The 24,062-nt window shown below is 33.3% G+C and overlaps 2 protein-coding genes, 1 non-coding gene and 1 pseudogene across 7 annotated transcripts in view; 1 reads left to right on the forward strand and 3 right to left on the reverse strand.

Moving 5' to 3' along the window:
- The window catches only part of LMBR1 (limb development membrane protein 1), a 360,445-nt gene extending 347,498 nt beyond the window's left edge, over positions 1-12,947 (forward strand). Inside the window, exon 21 of the transcript XR_005216916.1 lies at positions 9,294-12,947. The gene's annotated coding sequence lies outside the window, so the exon portion shown is untranslated. The remainder of the gene's footprint in view (positions 1-9,293) is intronic.
- The window catches only part of RNF32 (ring finger protein 32), a 69,426-nt gene that overhangs the window by 22,605 nt on the left and 22,759 nt on the right, over positions 1-24,062 (reverse strand). For 3 of the 5 annotated variants that reach the window (XM_037835735.1, XM_037835736.1, XM_037835739.1), the window contains exons 4-7: positions 18,766-18,908; positions 15,870-15,902; positions 15,183-15,307; positions 14,827-14,935 (exon numbers count right to left, since the gene is read on the reverse strand). In XM_037835735.1, coding sequence (XP_037691663.1) covers positions 14,827-14,935; positions 15,183-15,307; positions 15,870-15,902; positions 18,766-18,908 — 410 coding nt within the window. Of the gene's footprint in view, positions 1-8,011; positions 8,048-11,179; positions 11,896-14,826; positions 14,936-15,182; positions 15,308-15,869; positions 15,903-18,765; positions 18,909-24,062 lie in introns of those variants that run through there. The other 2 variants (XM_037835738.1, XM_037835737.1) reach the window with 2 other exon arrangements.
- LOC119533871 lies at positions 11,207-12,186 on the reverse strand (annotated as a pseudogene).
- Positions 12,354-12,485, reverse strand: LOC119535614. Its single transcript, XR_005217230.1, has one exon. It is a non-coding gene; the product is annotated as a small nucleolar RNA SNORA48 (small nucleolar RNA).

The raw sequence follows: 24,062 nt of genomic DNA on the forward strand, positions 1-24,062 counted from the left end.
AGTAACATACCAGCTAACCATTAAAAAAATATATACTAACAAAAGTATCCAGGTGAACTTTGTCTACCTGGGAGGCCTTTTTAAGTGATCCATCTTAATGTCAGCAAATTGCTTACTAATGTGTTGACTTATGGCAACTCTCAAAAGCAAAATGAAAAGCCTGGAATTTACTGCATATCAATGAATCAGTTGATAAGCTTTTACTGGTTTAATATCCTCCCAGTCTTGCTGCTTGGAGCCACTTCAAGTTAGCAACAGAATGTTTGCCATCTCTATGTGATAAAGGAAGTTAAAGGACTAAACAAACTTTCAGACCATTATGCTGTTTGGTGAGATTTAAATGAAAATTGTAAGAGAAATCACATGTAAGCAGGCTATGGGGAACAAGGAGAGCCTAAAGTCAACCACATCATTTTACAAATCACTAACCTAACTTTTTAAACAATGGTCAGGACTTTTAGCTTAGGTAGAGATAATATAATGCATTTGAAAAGTTTTAATTGCAGCAATAAAACACCATGCCTCAATTATATGACATATGCTAGCAGAATTTCTAGATAAGGATCAAAGACATTCAAGGACCAAACCACTGCATTCTGGGCAACACTTTGCGCTTTCTGTACACACTGGTGAAAGATATTAGCATAACAGTTTAGTGACCTTTCCAAGCCTCTTTGATCTTGGTTAGTTAAAACTTGAATGAATGAGTATATTAGGACTACTGTATCATCCCCAGACAACTCAAATATCCTCTTTGACAAAGGCATGTTTGGCTGAATTTTAATTCTCTGACACTCACTTAAGAGTACAAAACTCAACATTTGACCTTTTCATTTCTTACCACAACATTCCAATATATTTAAAAGAACCTACATTGTAATACTGCATCACTTTTAAGTTTGCTGTTGTTCAGTTTTGTTAAGAATGTACCACAGATATTTTAAAGCAAGGCAAATTTGTGAAAAGAAATTCTCAGTTTATGGAAGCATTCATAGTTGTAGAATGATGACTCCTGCATTTTATTAATTAGTTAACACCCAATAGAGGCTTGAAAATGAAATAAGACTTCATCAACTCCTTTGTAATAGAGGAGTGAAGATGCAAGGCCACAGTTTTTTTACAAGATTAATTTATAAAAATAGAATGACCTGAGCTAATCTAATCTAAACTATTAAAAACATATTCATCATGGCTTGATCTTCAGACATATAAAGGAAACATTTATTGTGTCTAAAAATACCACATTTGCCTTTGTTTTCAAGTCATTGGACTTCAACTTCTTTTTGGTCTAAAATAGTGATTCCAAAATATGGCAAAGAGGTTTTCACTCATCTGCTAGCTAAGTCAGAAAAGTACATTCAATGGAGTGATTTTTTTATAAAGCTAAGTGTTTTCAGTATAAAGGAATTTCCTTTACTGTGTGGTCATGTACTTCCTAATTTTCTGGTATTAAAATAGTCTTTCTTTAATGAAATGATTCTGAACGAATATGTGGATTTTTTTTTTTTTTAACTCTTACTTGGTAAAGTAAAAAAGTTAAAAAAAATTAGCAGCAACTTTGTTGGAGCCCCAAATTTCTCTTTTACATTTCAATAGAATCCAAAAGTCTAGAAACCACTGGAATACATGATTGACATGGATTTTTTGGAGAGAAAGGAGAATCAGTTGCAACGTCTTGATTTTTTTGATTAATGAAGGCAGTGAATTAAACATTTATCTATATTTGACTTTGGAATGTATCAAATGATTTAATTCTTCTAGTAATTTATCATTTCAATTTTTTAGATCAAAAATAAAATCAATGTGCATTAATTTAACCTTCACCAATGGTCAGAATGGAGATACAGTGTAGATAAGTAGCTAGTGATGGCATGTCACCCCCAGATTTTAAAAACTGTTGCTCCACAGATAATTAAGAATTCACCATATCTGATACTGTTAATTACTGCACATTTAGCTTTTTAAAAATTCCAATTTCTAAAATTTAAATATTAGATCTTTAATAGTTCATAGATGGAAAGTAAGTTCCATGCACATTTAAATTTGCAAGAAGGTGTTGGGGTGAACAGGCATTTGAAAAGAAACAGAAGGTGGCTTCCCATATACTGGGAGTCAAAAGGCAAGCCCATGTAGAAAAACCAGGCATTTCTGGAATGTTGCTAACTATTACAAAGCTAGTCTCTTACTCAGAGATTAAGATTGACAAATCACTGTTCACTTTAGTTTTGGAATTCCTTATTTTAAGAAATGGATCTATTACTAGGAAAACTATATACATTGGTTCATCTCTGAGCTGAATTTATTTTAGTACACACTTTCAGTTTTGAAAAACTTTCAGAAGCATAAATTAAGAATGACTATAATGAGAAACTGAAGTGTGAGTAGAGAACCCAAGATCAACATTTATCTTTTTATTTTAAAAACCTTACTCTGTGACTTCTAGATTTTAAAGACTTATTTTAGTTACAAGCTTAAGTTAAAATATTTTTATGGGTATTTAAAGGAAAAAAATGAATTAAAACATTTTTTACTGAAACACATTTGTTTCTTGATGAAAATAATAAAATTATGTTTATATTATTAGATAAATTACATTATTTCTGTAAAATAGTGTATGCTACACAACTAAAAGTTTCAGGCTTTTATGAATGCACCTCTGTGGATGATGATTACTCTCTTTATGAACTCAACAGCGTGCACAGTCATTTTACATCTATCATTTATTTGTTATTCATCTCTCCTACTTCTGAGATGTAAAATATTTATTCCACTCTTATGATTACATCTTTTTAAAAAAGCATAAGAAAATGGCTGCAACCCCTAAACTTTAATGTAATATATGTTTAAGCAAATATTCCAATTTTACCAAAAAAAATTCAAATAAACATGATCATTTCACCTTATCAAAAAGGACAAATAACCATCAAATATATTCTTACACTATTTTTTTCTTAAGGACCATCCTTTTAGAGAGTAATGAAAGCCATTAAAGCAATCATTCAAACTATATAGTCAAACAGAACTGAATTTGAGCTCCAGATCACTTAATAGCTTTCTGAACTTTTTGAAATTTTATTAGGCTCATGGTATCTGTTGTACTTACTATTGTCTCCCCATGCTTAACAAAATACAAATAGCAGGTACCCAGGAAGTATTATAGATTTTATTCTGTCAATTTTATTTAATGTATATATTTTTATTATTTATATTAGTTATTATTTTACTTATTAATTTTTAAAGTACTTAAATATTTAATCCATCTGGAACTTTTTTGGGGATACAGTATGAAGTAAGGTTCTTCTCCCCCCATCCCCCAAATGGGCTGGTTTTCACAAATTGATTGATTTCCCCACTGATGTGAAATATCACCTTTACTGTAATCTAAGAAGCTCTATATACCTGGATATGTGACTTTCTACTGTTTCATCAATATCTTGTCTATTATTGCATAAGAATATTAATTACCAAAATTATATATATTGTTTCGTAGCTAACAAGATTGTTCTACCTCAATATTCTTTGTTTTCAAAACATTATTAGCTATTCATACTTCTCCAGATAAACTTTAAAATTAACCTCTAAAATTCTAAGTGCATGGTTAATCCTACTCTTTTAGGGGTTAGAAAGAAATTACATTAAATTTCTATAATATTGGGAAAATGGGACATTTTTACACATATCCAACATAAAATGTCAGTCATTTAATTCAATCCTTTTATTTCATCAGAAAATTTTTTTTTCTTATTATAGTTTTGCAAATTCTTTGTTAAGTTTATTTTTAGGTGGTAGCCATCATGGAAAGGGGGCCATTTTCCACTGTTCTGGACATTGCTGCTATACAGGAAACAAGTGATTATTGCATATTAATCTTGAATTTGATCTAATATTTTTGTTCCAATAAATTTTCAAATGATTTAACACATTTATATCCATGTATATGTATATATGTGTGTGTGTGTGTGTGTGTGTGTGTGTGTGTATAGTGTTTTATATATATACACACACAAAAACACTATATACATACACATTTTTAATTTCATTTTCTTGTATTATTGCTCTGGCAAGGATTGATCAAACTATGAAAATGGATACCCTAGTTTTACATCTTTAGGTTTTACTATATAAATTTGTGGTTTTACTTTCTGATATACTGTCTTAATATTTTGATGAGGAAATTTAATTCTACTCCTGTTTTGCTTACTGTCATTATTAGAAATGGCTAAGTTTTATTTAATTCCTTTTTAGCAAAGATTGAGATGCTGATATGATTTTTGTCACCAATATTTTTTCTGAGAGAAATCCAAATTGATCATGGTGTATTTCTTTTCATTGCATTACTTGGGTCAATTTTGCTAAGATTTTATCTATTATTATCATATCTATATTCATAAGTGAATTGGTCTGTAGGTTTCTTGGGCTATAGTTCTCAGGTTTTGGTTTCAAGATTTGTTAGGTTCATTAAATGAATGGAAAACTTGTCTTTTTCTATTCTTAAACATAATAATTTCCTATTCTTTGAAGAATTGACAAAATTCACTTTAAAAATCTAGGACTGGTGCCTCTTAAGGGTAAACATCTTTGAAGATCTTTCATATTTCTTTCCATGTGCCCTGTTTTTATAGGAAAACAATTTCAATTATATTTTCATACATAGCATAAAGTTGTATAAAAGTCTCACATAATTTTAAAATAATTTCCCAACATATGATCATTCCTCCCTTTCTGTGTATCTGTATTCTGCCTTACCTAATTTGTTTTAACCCTGATGAGACTTTATCATATAGTTTAAAACAAAACAAAACAAAAATTGGGTGAATGCTTTGCCTTATAGTTTTTCTTTTTAAAAAAATCTAGATCTTAGTTTCAATTACCTGTTTTGCTTTTTTCCTAATTACTTCTTTTATCTTTGTACTATCTACTTCCTACTTAAAAAAATTGCATTGTTTTTTTAGTTTCCTGATTTGAATGGTCTGTTCATTATTTTTAATCTTTTTTGTTCAATATAAATGTACTTGACACTATTAACTTTTCTGTAAGCACAACTTTAGTTAACTACCACAGAATATAATATTAGTGTTCTCATTGTATTAATACCTAAACAGTCTATAATGTAGATTCTTAATTTCCAAATACATTTTAAAAGCAATTCATTTATTGTGGTTTTTTATTTTATTTATTTAGTTCTGCATTTGCCATATTTATCTTTGGGCATGCCTTTCCATTGAACATTTTTGTTTCGCTGTGTTTCAAAGGTGTCTTGAGAAGCTATAGCTGATTTTTTTAATGTCATCTAAGAGAGTTGTTTAATATGGAAATTATCTCAATCATATTTATTGTAATTACTGCTATATTTTAATTCTATCATTTTATCTTTTCTACTCATTATCCATTCTTGTCGTTATTCACTTCTCCTCTTTTCCTAACTTTTGTTGGCATGATCTTTTAAAAATTTTGTTAAAAATGTTTTGTATTTAACATAAAGAAACAAAGCAGAAAAATTGGAAAATAAGACAGTCTCCTTACAAATAACTGCTGTTGAAATAATTTTTTAAAAAGTTATGTATATAAGGTTAGAAAATTCATATGGTATAAAAAGGTTTAAAATGAAAAATAAATCTTTTCCTGCCCTTGCCTTTCCTGTTCCCTCTCTCTCTCTGCAAAGGGAACGGTTAAGATTCCTATTATTTTGGCTGTAAAAACACCAAATCCATTTGTTTCTCATTTATATACTTAAAATATTCTCTAAAAATATTTTGTACCTTCCTTGTTTCACTTAATTATGTATGTTAGAAATCCTTCTATATCAACATATGCACAGCTACCTTAGTCTTTATAATTGCTATGTAGTAATCCATTGGATGGATGTTACTTATTGGTGGACTCTAGTTGTTTACATTTTTTCTCTTTTCTAAACAGTGCTGTACTGAACATATACTTGAATATATCTTAGCTAATATTCATGAGTATATATGTAGAGTAAATTCCTAGAGGAGGATCAAAGTGAACTGTCAGCCAGAATGATTGTATCATTCTTAGTTCTATCAGTGGTTTATAAAAATCCCCATTTCTCCTTCAATCTTATGACCACTAAAAGTCTATTATCAAACTTTTAAATTCTTGCCAAAGTAATAGATGACATATGTTCTTATTTTTGTTTTATTTTAATTCTTTAGTTATGGGTAAGATTAAGCATTTTTTCATCTCTATTCCTTCTCTAAACTGCTTGTCACATGTTAAGGAAAGGTGCTTCTAGTCTTTTGAATTGCAAGTACATTTTCCTGATTTGTTAGGGGTTTTTAAACTTTTTTTCCCAATACAGAGTTTTGAAATTCTATGGCTTGTGTGTGTGTGTGTTTAATCCTACTTAGAAAGGTCTTTTCCATTCCCAGGTCATGAATTTGTTTTATAATGTTTTCTTCTAAAATTATGTTTCAGTTTTCATTTGTTTTTATGTTTAACTCTTTGCTTCATCTGGAATATATTTTGGTGTAAGTAGTGAATCTCATTTTTCTTGTTTATGCCCTCTCCCCTTCTTCTCCCATCTTTCTTTTCCTTCCCACACTGGACCCAAGACCAACTCCTTGGAATTTAGAAAATCTGCATCCTGTTTCCACACTGCTAGTTTATCTTCACATTTTAATTAACATTTTGTTACATTTGTATTCTCTCTTATGTATATGTTTGTATGTATGTATTTGTGCCAGTTTGAATGTATTGTGTCCCCCAAACGCCATTATCTTGTGTGGGCAGACATTATCAGTTTTGATTAGATTTCTTTGAGTATTTCTTTGGAGATGCGCACCACCCAGCTGTGGGTGATGACTCTGATTGGATATTTCCATGGAGGTGGAGCTATATAAATGAGCTGATGGGCAGAGGGAACTCAGTGCAGCTGTGAGTTACATTTTGAAGAGGCGCTACAGCCAAGAGGGACACTTTGAAGAAAGCACAGGAGCTGCAGATGAGAGACAGTTTGAAGCTGTTGAAAGCAGACTCTTGCTCCGGAGAAGCTAAGAGAGGACAAATAACCCAAGTGCAACTAAAAGTGACATTTTTGAGGAACTGCAGCCTACAGAGGAACGTCTTGGGAGAAAGCCATTTTGAAACCAGAACTTTGGAGCAGACACCAGCCACGTGCCTTCCCAGCTAACAGAGGTTTTCCAGACACCACTGGCCATCCTCCAGTGAAGATACCTGATTGCTGATGTATCACCTTGGACACCTTATGGCCTTAAGATTGTAACTGTGTAACCAAATAAACCCCCTTTTATACAAGCCAGTCCATTTCTGGTATTTTGCATTCTGGCAGCATTAGCAAACTAGAACAGTATGTGTGAGTGTATGATCTATTTAAAGGTTAGTTGCAATATCATAATGCTTCACCCCTGAATGCTTTAACATGTATTTCTTAAGAACTAACTCATTGCACCTGACAGCCACCATATAATTAACACACATATGGAACTAAACATTCGTACATTACTATTGCCTAATATACAATCCATATTCAAATTCCCAAACTGCCCTAATTATAGCTCTTGTTTTTGTTTCAGGATTCAATCAAAGATCTCTCATTACATTTAAATATTATATTTCTCAGACTCCTATTTGTATATATATGGTTGTTTCCTCATGATTAGGTTCAGGTTAAACATTTTTGGCATAAAAATACATAGGTGATATAAGTCCTCAGTGCATCATGGGCTCATTTGGGGCACATTATGTCAGTCCATGGTATTACTGGTAATTTTGACCTGTGGCTCAAGGAAATATCTGCTAGGTTTTTCCACTATAAAGACTTCTTATTCTCTTTATAAGTAATTTGTGGGGTGAGACTTTAGTATTTTATTGATTTGAATTTTCCTTGAATTGTCATTTTTGTAGTATACATCCATATAGTTTGAACTCATCTATAGAAACCTGAGTAAGCTGAAATTCAATAATCTTCTAGATTCTACTAAAACGTGTTGACATTTTAAAACTGTAGATTAAAATTATAGATCAGTGTTTCCCAGAGCATGCCAGTAGTTCAGTGAGTTCCATCAAACTGGAAAGAGAGAGAGTAATTAGATAAATCGGTAAAATTGGTCTATATCATAAAGGACAGCCTCTGAGTTTTATCCATAGGTAATAAGAACCGGTGACAAAGTATGTACCTATTGCTAATATAATTTATTACATTAAATGCAATTCTAATGTATTTAAAGTGAGGTTTGAGTTTACAGATTTCAAGCATTTGTGGACAAGTGAGGTAAGTGAGCAAGGGTGAAGTATGAAAAAATCAAGAAAAGTTAGGAAATCAGTAGAGAGATCTGGAATTATTGAATTCTAGAGTTAATTAAAAAATTGAAGTAAACCCTAAGTAAACTATGGACTACAGTTAATAATATAATAATAATATTTCATCAGTGGTAACAAAGGTACCACACTAATGCAAAATCTTAGTTATAGGGAAAACTGTGTATATATGTGTGTGGGATATATGTGGACTCTGTACTTCATGAATGATTTTTCTGTAAATCTACAATTCTTGTAATAAAAATAATTAAAAAACTGAAAGCAGAGGTAAATTATAAAATCCCTTTGCATAACAAATTATGAGTATAATCTCACTAAATTAAAATACTTTGGGGGATGAACAATTTGAATTACAGAATGTATATTACCCATCCACCTCTTCCCCCATATATGAAAGTTAAATGGGGCAAGATTGCCTATTAGGGTTTCTTAGTGGACTTGATTTCAGTGAATAACAAATAATTACTTGTATTTAATGTGAAATTATTTATACATAGAAGAGATGCTTTCAAAGCAGCATTTATTAACTTGCAAGTCACAATCCATTATTGAGTTATGACATTAAGGTCAGGGTCCAGCATTTTAATAAATGAAATAGAATAGAAAGTATCAGGGTACTTTGCATGTAGTAAGGGTAAGAATTGTTTTGTAAAAATTCTGTTTTTGTTAAATGTTTACATGTACTGGGTCATTGTATAAAATGTATTTCTTACTTGGGGTTGAGCAAAAGTTTGAAAGCCAATGCTTTAAAGTACTTCTATGTAGTTCTCTTAAGCAATTTCAACACCACTCTCCCCCACCATTAATAAAAACCAACAATTCTGTTTTTGCTTATCTAGCCCTTCTTAAGATATTAAGCTTAAGTGAATTAGTGATTCAAATGTTCTGGGTTTATTTTCAAAAGCCCAAAAAGAAAAAACAAATTTGTAATATGTAAACTAAAATGTAATTTATTCTTCTGTTCTTTTTCTATTTATCAACTTTACATACCATAGAGGTTTAAAGAAGACCAATGAAACTGGAAGAAGACATGGACTGTGCTTTGAAAATGGGTACACTGTGTAACAGAGGCAGGGGGAGCAAAAGGAAGAATGAGCACCGCATGAAGGGTGAGCTGGTATACTTAGAACAGTGGGTACAGGGTGGGTTAGAGGTAAAGTCCAAAGTGATGATGAGGTATAGATAGAAACGGAGTAGAAGGGTTAATTAGGCAATAGAAACAATAGAAGGTAGGTAGCTGGAAATACTGGATTGGAACAGAACTATAGCTATGATGGTCTTCCTTGTGGAAGTAATAACTGAAGTTCCAAGAGAGCTTTGAATTCACAAAGCAAGTACTAAGGAAAACAAGGGGACTAAAGAGGAATCCTTAGGGGTGCACAGGCTGATAAGAGCATGGGCTACTTCATGAAGAAGTATATTAAATCTCGTGTAGAGGCAATGGAAGGGCAGTGGTGAGGAAAGAAATCACTTGCTATTTACCTGCCAGCTGTGTTTTTTCTTATCTTAAAGAAACTGAAAATAAATTTACTTAGTTGGGAGGATTCATTTGCAGAGGTTAAAGTGCTCTAAGAATAGTGATTACAGAGTTAAACCTTGGAAAGTAAAAATATAACCAATGTTCTCTCACTGAAAAATATTTTGGAACCTAGAGTGGGGCTGTCCTTAAATATAAGCAAAAATAGCAATGGGACCCTCATGGTCCCTTCAAGACTGACCTGAAAATCTACAAGTGTTCCTTCGCTTATGTTATATACTTAAAAAATTCTTATTTTATATCCTCAAAATAACCCTATAAACAGGGTATTTTGCATTTTACAGAGTAGAAAATGAATAAGCGAGTTAACTTCTCTGTGTATCACAAAATCACAGATAATAGTGGAGCCAGGAGACTCAATTGAGTCTCATGGCTCTTTGCTTTATGTGAAAGCCGAGTACAACCTATATTTTCAAAACTTAACAAGATAATGCGTATAAGCAAAAAATACTTATATCCCTAAGATAAAATGACTATGGAATAAGTAATTAAATTTTGATAAGAGAAACCAATGAATTATTTCTGGATTTAGAGCCAGCAACACACTATTAAATATTAGAAACTACTAAAAGCAACTCAGAGAACAAGTTGCTGAGTTGAAGTCTGTCAAATGACAGAATATCAAAAAAGCATGGAAATAATATAAAAGGATGAAAAGCAATCATGGAAGACAATCATTGATGGAAGTGAGAATGAACTATAACACTGGAGATTAATTTATTTCTGATGAAAGATGAAAGACATTGCTTAGAAAATGGGATATCAGCCAAAAATAAATGTCTACCTTAGGGAGTGTTACGGATTGCATTGTGTCCCCCCGGAAAGATATTCAAGTCCTAACTTCCAGTCCTATGAATGTGACCCATCTGGAAATAGGATGTGTCAGTGTTATTAGTTAAAATGAAGCCACACTGAATTAGGATGGGCCCTTAATCTAAAATGATTCCTGTTCGTGTAAGGAGAGGAAATTTGAACACAGTCTGTAACAGAGACAGAGACAGAAAGAGTGACAGCCACATGGAAGAGGCAGAGATTGAGTTATGCTGCCACAAGCCAAGGAATGCTATGAATTGCTGGCCATACACGAGAAGCCAGGAGAGAGGCAGGGAATGGATTCTCCCCTTTAAGAGGAAGCATGGACCTCCTGACACCTTGATTTTAGACTTCTAGCCTCCAGAGTCATGAAAAAAATAAATTTGTTGTTTATGCCAACTGAAGTGTGGTACTTTGTTATAGCAGCCCTGGGCAACTAAAATAGGGAGTGAGTAGGAAGAATCCAGGTCAGGTTGAAACTATTTTGTTGGAAAATGAACAATGACTATTTCTTAGTTCTTTCTTTTGTCATTTTTTGTTATTCAAAAAGTGACAATATTTAAAGAAAAAGAATGACAAGATGGCCATCCTTTGAATTCCTTCCCTCCCCACTCCTGCTCCCCTTGGCTCCCCAGGATTGAGCCCTGGTTGAGGCTAGGTAGCAGGACAGCCTCTCGGATGAGGCAGCAACACTGAAGTGCACTTCCTCAGTTGAGGTGTTGTAGAAGGTCTCCATGTCTCGAAGACTGCTCTTGACTTCTTCTGTCACCATGTTGAAAGCCACACACTTCTGGCCAAAATGTCCGCCATGACCAATTCTGTGGATATAGTTTTCCCTGTTGGTGGGAAGGTTATAGCTGTTGATGACTAAAGAAACCCGCTGCACATCAATGCCTCCGGCCAGTAGGGGGGTGATAATCAGTACTTTGTTAGAACAAGAACAGAACTCTCTCATGATCACATCTCATTCCTCTGGGTCCATATAGCCATGCATGGCAGAGGCCGTGAAGTCTTGGGTATGCATCTTCTCAGTGAGCCAATCTGTCCTTCAAGTGTTGATGAAGATAACTGCCTGGGTGATGATCAGGGTTTCATACGAGTCACAGAGTGTGTCCAGTTTCCACTCATCACATTCCATATTGAATTGATGGATGCCCTCTGGGTCAACCCTTTCTTTTTGACAAGAATCTGAATGTGATCCCTCATAAACTTCTTGGTCACCTCAAGCACATCAGAAGACCCTGTAGCTGACAGTCAAACCAACATGATACTGCTGTTGAGCTTTTGGAATACATCATAGATCTGGTCCTTGAATCCACAGCTCAATATTTCATCAGCTTCATGCAGTACAAACATTTTGATATATTGGGGAGACAGGTATCTCTGATTAAGCATATCAAAGATATAATTTAAGGTACCCACGATGATATGGGATGCCTCTGTCTGCAGCTTCTAAAACTCAGCACGCACATTTGTGCCTCTGATGCAGGTGCGGAAGGAGGCACCCATGTAATCGCTAATGCTATTATCATTAGCATTACTTCTGTATCAGCTGAGACAGTTTCTGAGTGGGAGCCAGGACCAAGGTCTGGGTCATCTTTAGGTCCAATCCAATCTTTTATAGAAATGAAATGACCATTTTCCCAGTCCCAGATTGGGCTTGAGCCCAATCACATCATAACTTTATTGAAAGAAAACGATCAATTCATGTGTCCAAGGCACAAACCAGGCATGGGTGTGGTACAAAGCCAAGCTGGGAGAAACAAGGGGTTACTCTGTCCCTGGCTGATGTGAGATGGGCACCACTACCATTGCCACTCTACCTAGGTCTGGAAGGTTAATAAACTAAGAGGAGTGAATATCTAAAAGGCGAGCTAATATATTGCTTTTTAAACAGTAAAAGAGGAAAGCTTCAGATTCCAAGAAAACCTGAAAAAGGCATATGTACTTTTTATTAAAAAAAATTATAGGAAGCTTAAAGAGATTTGCTGTTTCTTCTGTAAAATGGGCATGTTAGAAAAAGAATTAGCATTGAATAATAGAACTCTGTCCTCTTCCCCTAAATATCTCTTGTTCTCCAGTTCATGCTTTAAGGGGAGTGAATGACTTGTAGAAATTAATTTTTCATAAATAAATGCAGAGTTGTAGACTCTCTATCCACAGCCTACTAAGCTCCCCTCCTAGTGCTTCCCTTCTAAGTCTTCCGATGATGGCAAAACTGCTTCAGGAATTGCTGATACTGCCAAAGCCACTCACTGCTACCTCATCAACCGGAGGGTGTCCCTTCCTAATGCCAAGACAGGGGGAAAGAACTTCTGGCATTTCAAGTTAAAATTCAGAATGTCCTTTCCATATAAACTAAAACTATTCACTTACTGTTTCAACCTCTGTCTTCAAGATATGCACTGTTTTAAAGTTATTTGCTCGTATGTTGCATTTAATATTGTCCTACTCCTGAGGGCAAATTAAGTGTATTTTCTGATTAAAACTGAAGCATAATGATACAGCAATAAGTCAATATTCTGATTTTCTTTTCCACATACACATAACTACAATGCTTAGAAAAATTATTTCAGTGATCAAGAAGGGATTAGAAAAAAGATTATCATAGTGCTTTATAGCCAAGTTTAAATCCACTTACTTTTAGGATTAATAGTTCTGGGACACTTTGAAAATGCTCCCTCACCCCAAGGTAAGTAAAATGATCAATGTCCACTGAGTGAGGACACACTAAAAAGATTAGTGTCTCAGTCTTGAAAGATGACAAGTGTGGCTCTTATATAAAATCATAATGCATATGGTTTTGGTGAACATTAACTTATTCACTCAAAGCACAGTAAAAGATCTACATAAATGTATGACACTTCCATAAAATATGATTACAGAAAAATGAGTTTTATCTTAGTGTTTTGAGGCTAGCATATGAGAACACTGCACTCTTCTATGTGCTATTAGAAAAAAATGAAAATATTGGATACTACTAAACCTAAAGCAATTAACATAAAGATTAACTTGAACAAGATATTAATATTTAGAATAAACACAAATTTTCAAGTGCCTATGGTGTGCTAGGCCTTTATAAATATTATATCTAATTCTTAGAATAACACTGTAAGGCAGAAATTATGACTTTCATATTACAGAGGAGGAAACTGATGCTTGTAGTAGTTGTTATTTGTCTAAAGTCACAAAGCTAATGAGGGTAGAAATGGGATTTGAACTGAGGTTTGTCTGGCTCCAAATTCTACATTCCTTCTACTCTGCATGTCTCCTTCCTTTTTGTATGGGGTTACAGATTAAATAAAGCAGCAAGGTACTAGTAATGGAAAACTGTTAAACAAACAAAATAAAAATAAAAGATAAAAAGTAGTTAAAAGAAAGGTAGAGGGGATACAAAAAAAAAAACAAAAAAAAACTATGGGATTGTACAACACAAACAGTAAAACCTATTGTAAAAGATGGACTACAGCTAATAGTATGATTATAAAAATGTTCTTTCATGAATTGTAACAAATGTACCACACTAATGCAAGATGTTAATAATAGGGTGGTATATAGGAATCCTGTATTTCATGCATGATTTTTCTGTATACCTACTTCTCTAAAAAAAAAGCAAGAGAGGGTAGACATTGTGGTTATTTCTAAACCTCCTACAAACTGATGATCCCAAGAGGTTCCAGGAGGCATTCAATAAAACTGTAGCACTCTGGAGTTTTTATTTTCATACTTTTTCTTTCCATTTTTACTTTTACTCTAAGATAAAAATCTGATATCTTCATTTACTTACAGTTCAGGGGATGTGAAAAACCTAGAATTGTTTAAATTGTTTTATCTGGAGAGATTAGTTTACTTAAACAATTGGTATAAAATGGCCAAATGAAAGTTTTTGAAAATTTAATTCCAATTTTCCAATTTTATGAATTTTATGATTTAACTAGAAAAGAAAATCTAAAAATATTCTATGAAATTTACCATCAAGATTGGACATCCAAATTAAGCTACACTGTATCTTTAGCAGCATCATAACGATTAAAATAAAGTCCTGAAAATGAGGTAAGTCTCCAGGTTTTACTGTCTCTGATAGCCTTATTGATCCCAAATAAATCATTTGCATTATTGTTGATGATGAAAAACTCTAGACAGAGACTATTTCTGGAGAATTATTGTCCTATGCTTACCTTTTCTTCAAAGAATTTTTTCCTTAATTTGGCATCTATAGGAGGTACAGTTTTTCTCAGGTTTCTGTACCACTTTCTAACAATATATCCTCTCCAGTAGGCTTGGATTCTAAAACAGATATTTGAAAATAACTAAATTATGATTATTTTAACAAATATTTCTGTACTTACTGTAAGCCAGGGCACTGGGCAGACAATGGTGACCAAGAAAAGAGATAAAATCACTATATTTTTAAAAATTAGTTATCATTAGCTTGATTTATAAATATATACTTTTAAATTACAATGGCATTCTTTTTTTTTTTTTTGCTAATTAGGAACTGGAATAACAACCGATTTGGTGAAACAATTCTTACCTTGTTGCACATTTTATTTTGAATAACCGGGCTCCATCATGTATTATTCTGGTTTGATACTGGTTCTTTCTACAGAGAGGACAGGTTTTTTTATTTGTGAACTTTTCAAAAGCCTGAAGGCATGCCTGAAGAAAGATATTTCACTTTAAATTTTATGAGTAATTACTTATAAACATTTTTACTTCTAATATAATTACAGTGTTCTTTTCTCTCTTAATTATGAGATGGTCCAATTTCAATTGTGTAGTGAATAAGTTTCATCAGATGTTAACACCTTCCTCATGAAACCAGTTCCAAAAATGATATTTTACAAGAATATACATGCAGATACATCAAAACTTCTGAAAATCAACTAGTGTAAGGTAAATCATCTTTGTGTATAAGACTAACATGCAGTTAAATCATATGAATTAAGCTATCATTCACTTTGATGTACATTATTAATGACAATCTGTTATACAAACATTTGTGGTTCTTTTGTCACATAAAATTCATGATTTTAAAAACAGGATGAATTGTGTACTGTAGCCTAACGTCATGTTTCTAACTATAAATGGTGATTATGGACAAAATACATGGCTCTTTTTAGGAGAGTTTAAAATGAGTAAGACTGGGGTAGATTTCTTTAAGTTACAAGAATGATATATTGCATACTTTCTTATGGGAGTTAAAACAGGATTTACTTACTCTGTGAAATACATGGGAACATGAAAGCAGCACCTGTTCATGAGAAAACAACAAAATAAATGTTTGAAGTTTCAGTTTAAAGAAAAACAACCTGAATTAATTAAAAGAAAAATTCTGAATGCTGAATGCTTAAAAGGTAAGATGTGTTGTTTCTTTTGAAACTTTTTAAAAGCAGATTAATAACCTTGATATTTATATTTTGTATTTAAGTTTAGAATAGCATAAGGATATAATCTTAAACAAGTTAAACTAACAATAATCTAAAGCATCAAAAAACATACGAAGTTTGGTATTATGCCATTAAAATGAGTATATACTTAAAACTGAAATAATGAAGAAATGGATATATTTCAGGGTAGATAAGAGTACAAATTGGAGTGGGGGAAGAAGATGGAGGGACTTGGAATGTAGGGGTGAGAAAGAAGCAGAGAAATGTAAAGTAAATGCTGTTCTTTAGAGCATTTTCAACCACATTACATGCTTAATTTTTTTAAAATCATAGCCTTATTGAGATATAATTCTGACACTCTTATATTTAAATAGCAATACATCACGAAAAAATAGGAATCACTTCTTTTTTAAATGCATTAAAAATGTGCTCACAAGAAAACTTCACCTTTCTACGACCCAAATTCCCCACCAAATAATGATACTCTGGACTGTGACAAAAAAACAGAAGCTTAGACTGAATTAAAAAAAAAAAAAAAAAAGGTAGTTGGTTTTTAGTGGAAGGAAGAATGAAGGAAGGGGTGAAACCAGAACAACCAGTATGTGCTATTGAATGGGCAAACACAAAGGATCAATGGATAGCAGCCAGCTGAAGGAAAAAGCTTTCAGCTACAGTGGCATTTTTTTTTCTCCTTCAAGAGAAGAAAGTTAAGGAAACTTTTAGGACTAAGGAAGGGGGGCAGGTGGGTGGGCAAAGGCATTTCCCTTTTTTGTCAAGAATCTTACTTTAATGAGTGCATTCTTGAACACTCCCTGGTTAAGATGTAAATCTCAGATACCCAGGCAGCCTGACCTTGGTAAAACTTCCCAGTTTTTAAAGTGACCATATGACCTGCCTTCATGCAATGTATACTTTTTTCTTAAATGGGAAGAAAGGAAAAATATTGAAATAAAAATAGAACTTGGAAAGTTCTAAAACCCTTTCTTGAAACTTATTGCCAATAGTAAGTCTAAATCGGATAAATTCAGTAATAGGGATCCTTCTATATTATCACCATTTAATCTGTTTAATAGTAATTTTTATATGGTCAGTTAACTAATTTTTTATAGAATAATCTTTCAAGGTATTTTATCAACAGATGTTTGATGACTGTATTGAATAAAATTATACTCTGTATATTTAAAATACTATTCTTTTAAATATCTATAAATATTTGCTATTGGCAAATATCCTCCAAGATAAAAATAAATTATTAGGTAGTGATAAATACACTAAAAATGTCCTCTAAGTTAGAATTAAATTCAAACTGCAATTTTTGAGTTGGCTTACAGTGAATCATTTGAGTTGTTTATTTCCTCATCTATTAAATGGGTATAATACTTACCTCAGATATATAGATTAATTGAAGGCACTCTGAAATCATTAAATGTTGGGAAAATGCCAAGTATTATTTATAACTAAGGGAAAAATCTAAAAAGGGAACAAAAGCTAGAAGTGCAAAATAAACAGAATAGTGTCTGTATCTATAACCAAACAAAAATAACAGAATTTGGTGAAAAAGTTATAAAAAAATAGAATGGAAGAAATCTTAGGCAGGATGCATCCTGATTTCCACTAAATATTCAGCTTTAAGTATTCATTCTTCACACAACCAGGCTGAATATAATGAAGAAGGAGTTTGCTAAGGCCAGAAAGATTCCTTGTAGCTTAACTCGTTTACTACACTAAAATACCACATTTATCCTAGATGGCAATTCTGTGTAAAATACCCAACTTTTACATATGTCCTAATATAGAACTAGGATATAATAACTATGTTTAAAATAACTTTTGAATTTGAATTAGTAAAAAACAAGTTTTATCACTGTGAACATACTTGTTAATGATGAAACTTATCGAAATAAATTAAGTTCGAGAGTTTATGTACTTAAGGCAGTAAACAAACCCTGGGTTCCCAGGCTATGAATTCTAAGGTTGGTTTTAACTATATTTGCTGTATTTCTTTCAACAAATATCTGAGTGCCTGCTTTAGAGCAAGCATAATGCTACATATTGTGGGAAATCGTACTAGGGTAACCATTAGCTCTAAGTATCCAAAAATGTAAGTGTCCCTAATTTCCAGGAGATTACAATTTAGGTAACCGGAGAAAATATGTATAGAAAACACCTATAATATAGATGCTATATTATCTATAAACCCAGTTTTTTTTTTGTTTGTTTTTTTTTTGTTTCTTTTTTTAATCACCAATCTTACTATTGAAAAGTTTCATGAATAAAGATTACCAAAAGGCTTCTTTAAAGACTCTTCCACAAATTCTTTGGAGACATTCAATTATACTTTGTTCTTTTCTTTTATTATCCCAATTCACAAAACAACTTAAAATTTCCTTTTTGTTTTCTTCCTTCCTACACTGAAATAAAAATGTTTCTCTGTATTCTCACATGAATTGTTTCCCTCACTTTTCAACTCTTTAGAACTAGCATTTCTTTTGTTCAAACTTTTGTACTTGAGAATATCATTTGGTAAATAAACAAAACTCTTTAATGAGAGTGTTCAGCCCTTTCTCACACACACACTTTGGTTAATGGAGGAGAACATGTTAGTATTTGAGAGTCACACAAGAGGATGAAACTGGAAAGAAGCAGCCTGAAATCTTAAATTTCAAATCAGTCACTAGAAGACAGCTCCACTAAACTCATGTATCTAATCTTTTTCATGCTAAACACCTGGGGATGAAGTCCAAATTCTTCTTTACATATTGGACATGGCTGCACAGAATCCCCTTGCATGATGGATCTTTGTTTTACTTTTTCCCATTCATCTGCTGATAGTGGCAATGGAGGAGGTTCAAATAGGCCCAACTTCTGTGCTAAAGTTAAAACAATACAAAATATGAGTTAAGATATATTTTAGAATATGGCACTCATATATAATTTTAATGACATTATTTTGGAAACAAATATTAAAGTGATACATTTATGTCACATAATTACTATTTTACAATATATAGAAAGCTACTTGTCTATGGGGCATAGAAGTCAGTGATAATAATACCTTAGATTTACAATGATGTTTTATGTTTCCATTTACAAAGAATTTTCCCATTGCACAAGTCAGTTTCATAATACTATAAAGCAAGCAAGATTAATACCCAATTTTATAGACAAAAATTTGAAGATCGCTAATTTTTCACATGTATTGGTCAGATCATCATTTGTCACCTAATTTTTCTCCCAGCCTTCAGCATTGCCTGCTTCCAATTTACCTTGTCTCTGCCACCACTGACCTTCATAAAAGGTATATTAAGAATGCTCTTCCTCTGCTAAAAATTCTTATAACTTATAATTACTATCAGGATGAATTCCTTAATTCAACAACATGTGAGTACCCACTACATGTCTACTCAGGGTCAAGCATGGAGCTTAAAATTCATTGGGAAACACTGACTTTGAAAAAGTAACTGCAGTATACTGGGGCAAAATGCTTGTTGGAACATGCGTAACAACTTCCACTACTTCCCCCAAACACAAACAGAACCATAAATGGATAAACAAGTATCAACCTATATGGGTATTTTCAGAGATATAACAAAATGTCCATGAAATAAGAACTGGAAGCTATGACAAAGGAACATACAGAACACAAAAAAAGAGCTCTTGAAAACTGAAAATTTTATAGCAGAAATGAGCAAGTCAACTCAAAGGTGGAAGAGAAAACTAAGATAATTTCACAGAAAGTATTAAAAAAAAGGTATAGTTAGATATAGAAAATGAGGAAATTAAAGTATCAGATTAGGAAGTCTGACCCAGGAAAAAAAACTAGAGAAAATGGAAAGTAAAAATTTTAAAGGAAATAATCCAAAACATTTCCCAGAAGTGAGGGCACGAGTTTTTAATTTGATAGAGTCCACCAACTGTCCAGCAAAAAAAAAAAAAAAAAAATGAAAAAGACCCACACTAAGTTCCATCATTGTGAAATTTCAGAACAGTACAGACAAAAAGTAGCTCTGGGAAAGCTTTCAAAAAAAGAAAAACACACAAACTAGGTCTCAAGAAAGGGTCCAGGAATCAGGAGTCAAAATGGCATCCAACTTATCTATAGGAATATGAACACTAGAAGACAACGAAACAGTTCTTTGAAAATTCTGAGGGGAAAAAAATGACTTCCAAATCAGAATTTTGTATCAATCAAATCTGAAAGTAGAATAATCTCTTTAGACATTAAACCCTTAAATTTATCTCCTATGCATTCTTTCTCAGGAAGCTACTAGAGCAGATACTTCACTGAAATTAGGGAATAAACTAAGAAAGAGGAAGTCATGAAATCAGGGAAAAAGAGAATCTAACACAAAAGAAAGTCAAAGGGGATTTGCAGGATGAAGCTGAAAAAGACCCTTTTAGGTTGACATCTCTGCAGCGCTCTAAAGAGCAACCAGTCCAGAATTATGGAAGGTTCTGGAAAGAATGTTTCCAAGAAGATGAAATTTAAACACTTCCTAGAATATTTCAATGTATTGAGAGAATATGTATACTTCTAAGGGATATTCTGGGGATGAATTAGTGATGACAGATAAAACTAAATAAATGAAAAAAACAATGTAATTTCAGGGAAATTAACAAAAAAAGCTTTATAAGAAAGAAACTATAATCATAGGACACCAGATTGCTCAGCATTAAATGATGTTCATATAATTATAACAGTGTCAATCTAACCACAAGTTATAAAACTATAATGGAATGTTTGGGGAGGATGGTAAAGTGGTATGTGTAGGGAGAGGGGGTGGAACATAAGGTGCTAAATCTTTACTTTCCACAATAAGTCAAGATACATTACCTAGAACTGAAAATTTAAAAAACAGTTATTTATAAATATTAAGGGAAATACCAGAAGGAAGAACTAAAGGATTTGAAAATTATTGCCTCAGGGTAGTGATAGAGATGGGGCAGGGGAATGCTATGTTTTTGTTATAATCTTCATAGAACTATGTAACTTTTAAAACTATGTATATGCATAACTTTGATTAAAAATAAAGTAATAAAAGTATGATAAATGTTATAAAGAATGAAATGCAGGATACTTGGCAACTTATTATCAGATGTAAACTTACATGTGTATGAAGTGGGGGAGAGGGGTGTCAGAAAAGTGACATTTATCAAAGTGACACTATCAAAGTGACATTTAAGTGGAGACTTGAAGGGTGAAGAGGTAACAGCAAGGTGAAGAGGGGACAGAAGCATTTTTCAGATGGAGGAAAAAGATACAAAAAAGGCCTTTAGGTAAAAGAGTACACAGTCTATCAAGTAACTGAAAGGCCAGTAGGACTGAAAAAGTAGAGTCAAAGAAAGAGTGGTACTTGATGAGCTGGGGAGGTAGAGGAGCTGGATCAGGCAGACACAACAAGAAATTTGGACTTTCAATTAAAGGCATTAATAAAACACAAAGTTTCTAAGCAGGGGAGTGATGCAATCAAATTGGTTGTAATATAAGAGATTTAGTATCACTCCTACTCGTAAAGCTCTTCAGCGGCTTGCAATAAAATCCAGGCTCCTTTCTGTGGTCTGCTCCTGCCAACCTCTTCAACTTTAAATTGTTCCACATTTCTCCCATCACTCAAACATAATATTAATTATATTTATAAAATAACCAAGAAGAGAGAACTAGCAGGAGAAATAGATAATTGTAATGACAGATTTTACCAAACTGTGGTGTCTCTGACCACAATGTAAAAACATTTAAAATCAATAACACACTCAGCACACAGATCTTGGTTTCTAAATCCCATTTTCCAATTAAGGGAACCAGGGCTCCTTGGAGACGTGGCTCATTCTAGGGCTGGAGCAGGGAAACACAAGATGAGCCTGGAGCATCTTGTAGTAGTGCCAGAAAGTAAGGAAGTGCTAAAAAACAAAACAAAACAAAACAAACTAAAAAAAAAAAAAAAAACAAAAAACCCAAAAGGATGGGGACTAACCAGACAGTACTCCTCATGGCCAAAACTGGAACAATGTGAGCAATAAAATAAATTCCAACAATATTGGATTGTAACTTAAAGTATCAACTAAATATACATGAATCTATACTGATAAAAGTAAATGATTGAATAAATAAATAACTGGGGGAGAAGAGACAAATCTTCCTTAGATAAGAAATCCAAATAATATATGTAGATACCTGCCTCCTGGAGGTAGAGCTTAGAGCCCACCCCTCTTTGAATGTGGGCTATATCTACTAACCAGCTTCCAAAGAATAGACTATGAAGGGGAGAAAAAAAAGGAACTTTTCAGTGGAGAAATCTGACAAACACTACCTGCTTTTTATTTCTATGCTGCTTAAGCAAAAACCATGAAATAGGTGAGGTTAAACAATGGGAATTCATATGCTGTGGTTTTCATTTTATTTTTATTTTTAAAATTCACTTTCATTGAGATACATTCACATACATTACAGTCATCCACAGTGTACACAGTTAAAGTAAAAAAGAACACCCAAAGCATCCCATTCCTCCCATCCCTCCTTATTATTCATTTACTTTTTCTCATTTTTCTATTCATCTGTTCATACACTATATAAATGGAGTGGCAGCCACAAAGTTTTCATAATCACATGGTCACACAGTGTAAGCTATATAGTTACATAATCATCTTCAAGAATAAATGCTACTGGGTTGCAGTTCAACAGTTTCAGGTATTTCCTTCTAGCTATTCCAATACACTAAAAACTAAAAAAGGATATCTATATAATGCATAAGAATAACCTCCAGAATGACCTCTCAGCTCCATTTGAGATCTCTCAGCCACTGAAACTTTGTTTCATTTCTCTTCCCCCTTTTGGTCCAAAAAGGCTTTCTCAATCCCACATTGCCAGAGCCAAGCTCATCCCTGTTAGTCAGGTCCCACACTGCCAGGGACATTTACCCCCCTGGGAGTCATGTCCCACGTAACAGGTTGGGCAGTGAGTTTACCTGCAGAGTTGGTTTAGAGCGAGAGGTCGCATCTGAGCAACAAAAGAGGTTCACTGGGGGTAATTCTTACGCACAATTTTATGTAGGCTTAGCCTCTCCTTTGGAGTAAGAAACTTCATAAGGGCAAGCCCCAAGAGTGAGGGCTCAGCCTTCTAAAGTGGTAGCCACCAATGCTTGTGAGACTATCAGGAATTCCCCAGGTGGGGAAGTTTAATTATTTCCACATTTTCCCCCAGTCCCTCAAGGGGGCTTTGCAAATACATTTTTATTCTCTGCCCAAATTATCTGGGAGGTATTGGGGCTTCACACTAACCTGTACAAACCAACCAGATTTCACTCCCTATTCAACATTCCATGTAATTATGTTGTTTGAATAAACTGACCATACAAGTTAAATTATATAGTGTGTTACAAAAAATATAGATTTTGCACCTAATAAACATCACTTCCTTTGGTCTCACACAAGTTGGATTTTTAAAACACTGTCAACATCATTCTTTACCCATTAGTCTGATTTACCTTAGTCCTAACCAAGTCCACTTCATTTATATCTCTAATTGAAGTCTGATCTCTTTTTTCAGACTCCTTAACACTTGCTGTATGGGGCAATGCTGACATTCATAGCTGCTGGACTCTGGCTCTGAGCCTCAGGTGTCACACAGAAACCCAAAGTTCCAGTGACTGACCAGGTTATACACAAAGCGCTTAGCATCCCAGAATTTAGAAATAACCATTACAACTCAGGAATAGATGTAATTGCTGTAACAGCTTACAATCCAGGAACCTTTACAATAAGCCTACCCCTGAAAACCTATGCTTTCAAACTCAATTTTCATAGTTTTCACATTATAGTTAGTCCATAGTAGTGAAGCATTATAATTTTTTCTTTCCATTTATGGTTTATTTCATTCAACATAGTCTCCTCAATGTCCATTCACCTCAAAACTTCAATCCTTCTTGTAGCAGCTTAATATTCCAGCATATGTACACACCACAGTTTGCCATTCATCAGTTGATGTACCCTTAGTCCACCTCTATCCACTGCAAATAGTGAATACTGAC

The sequence above is a fragment of the Choloepus didactylus genome, chromosome 5, assembly GCF_015220235.1.
Source record: "Choloepus didactylus isolate mChoDid1 chromosome 5, mChoDid1.pri, whole genome shotgun sequence".
Lineage (NCBI taxonomy): Eukaryota > Metazoa > Chordata > Mammalia > Pilosa > Megalonychidae > Choloepus > Choloepus didactylus.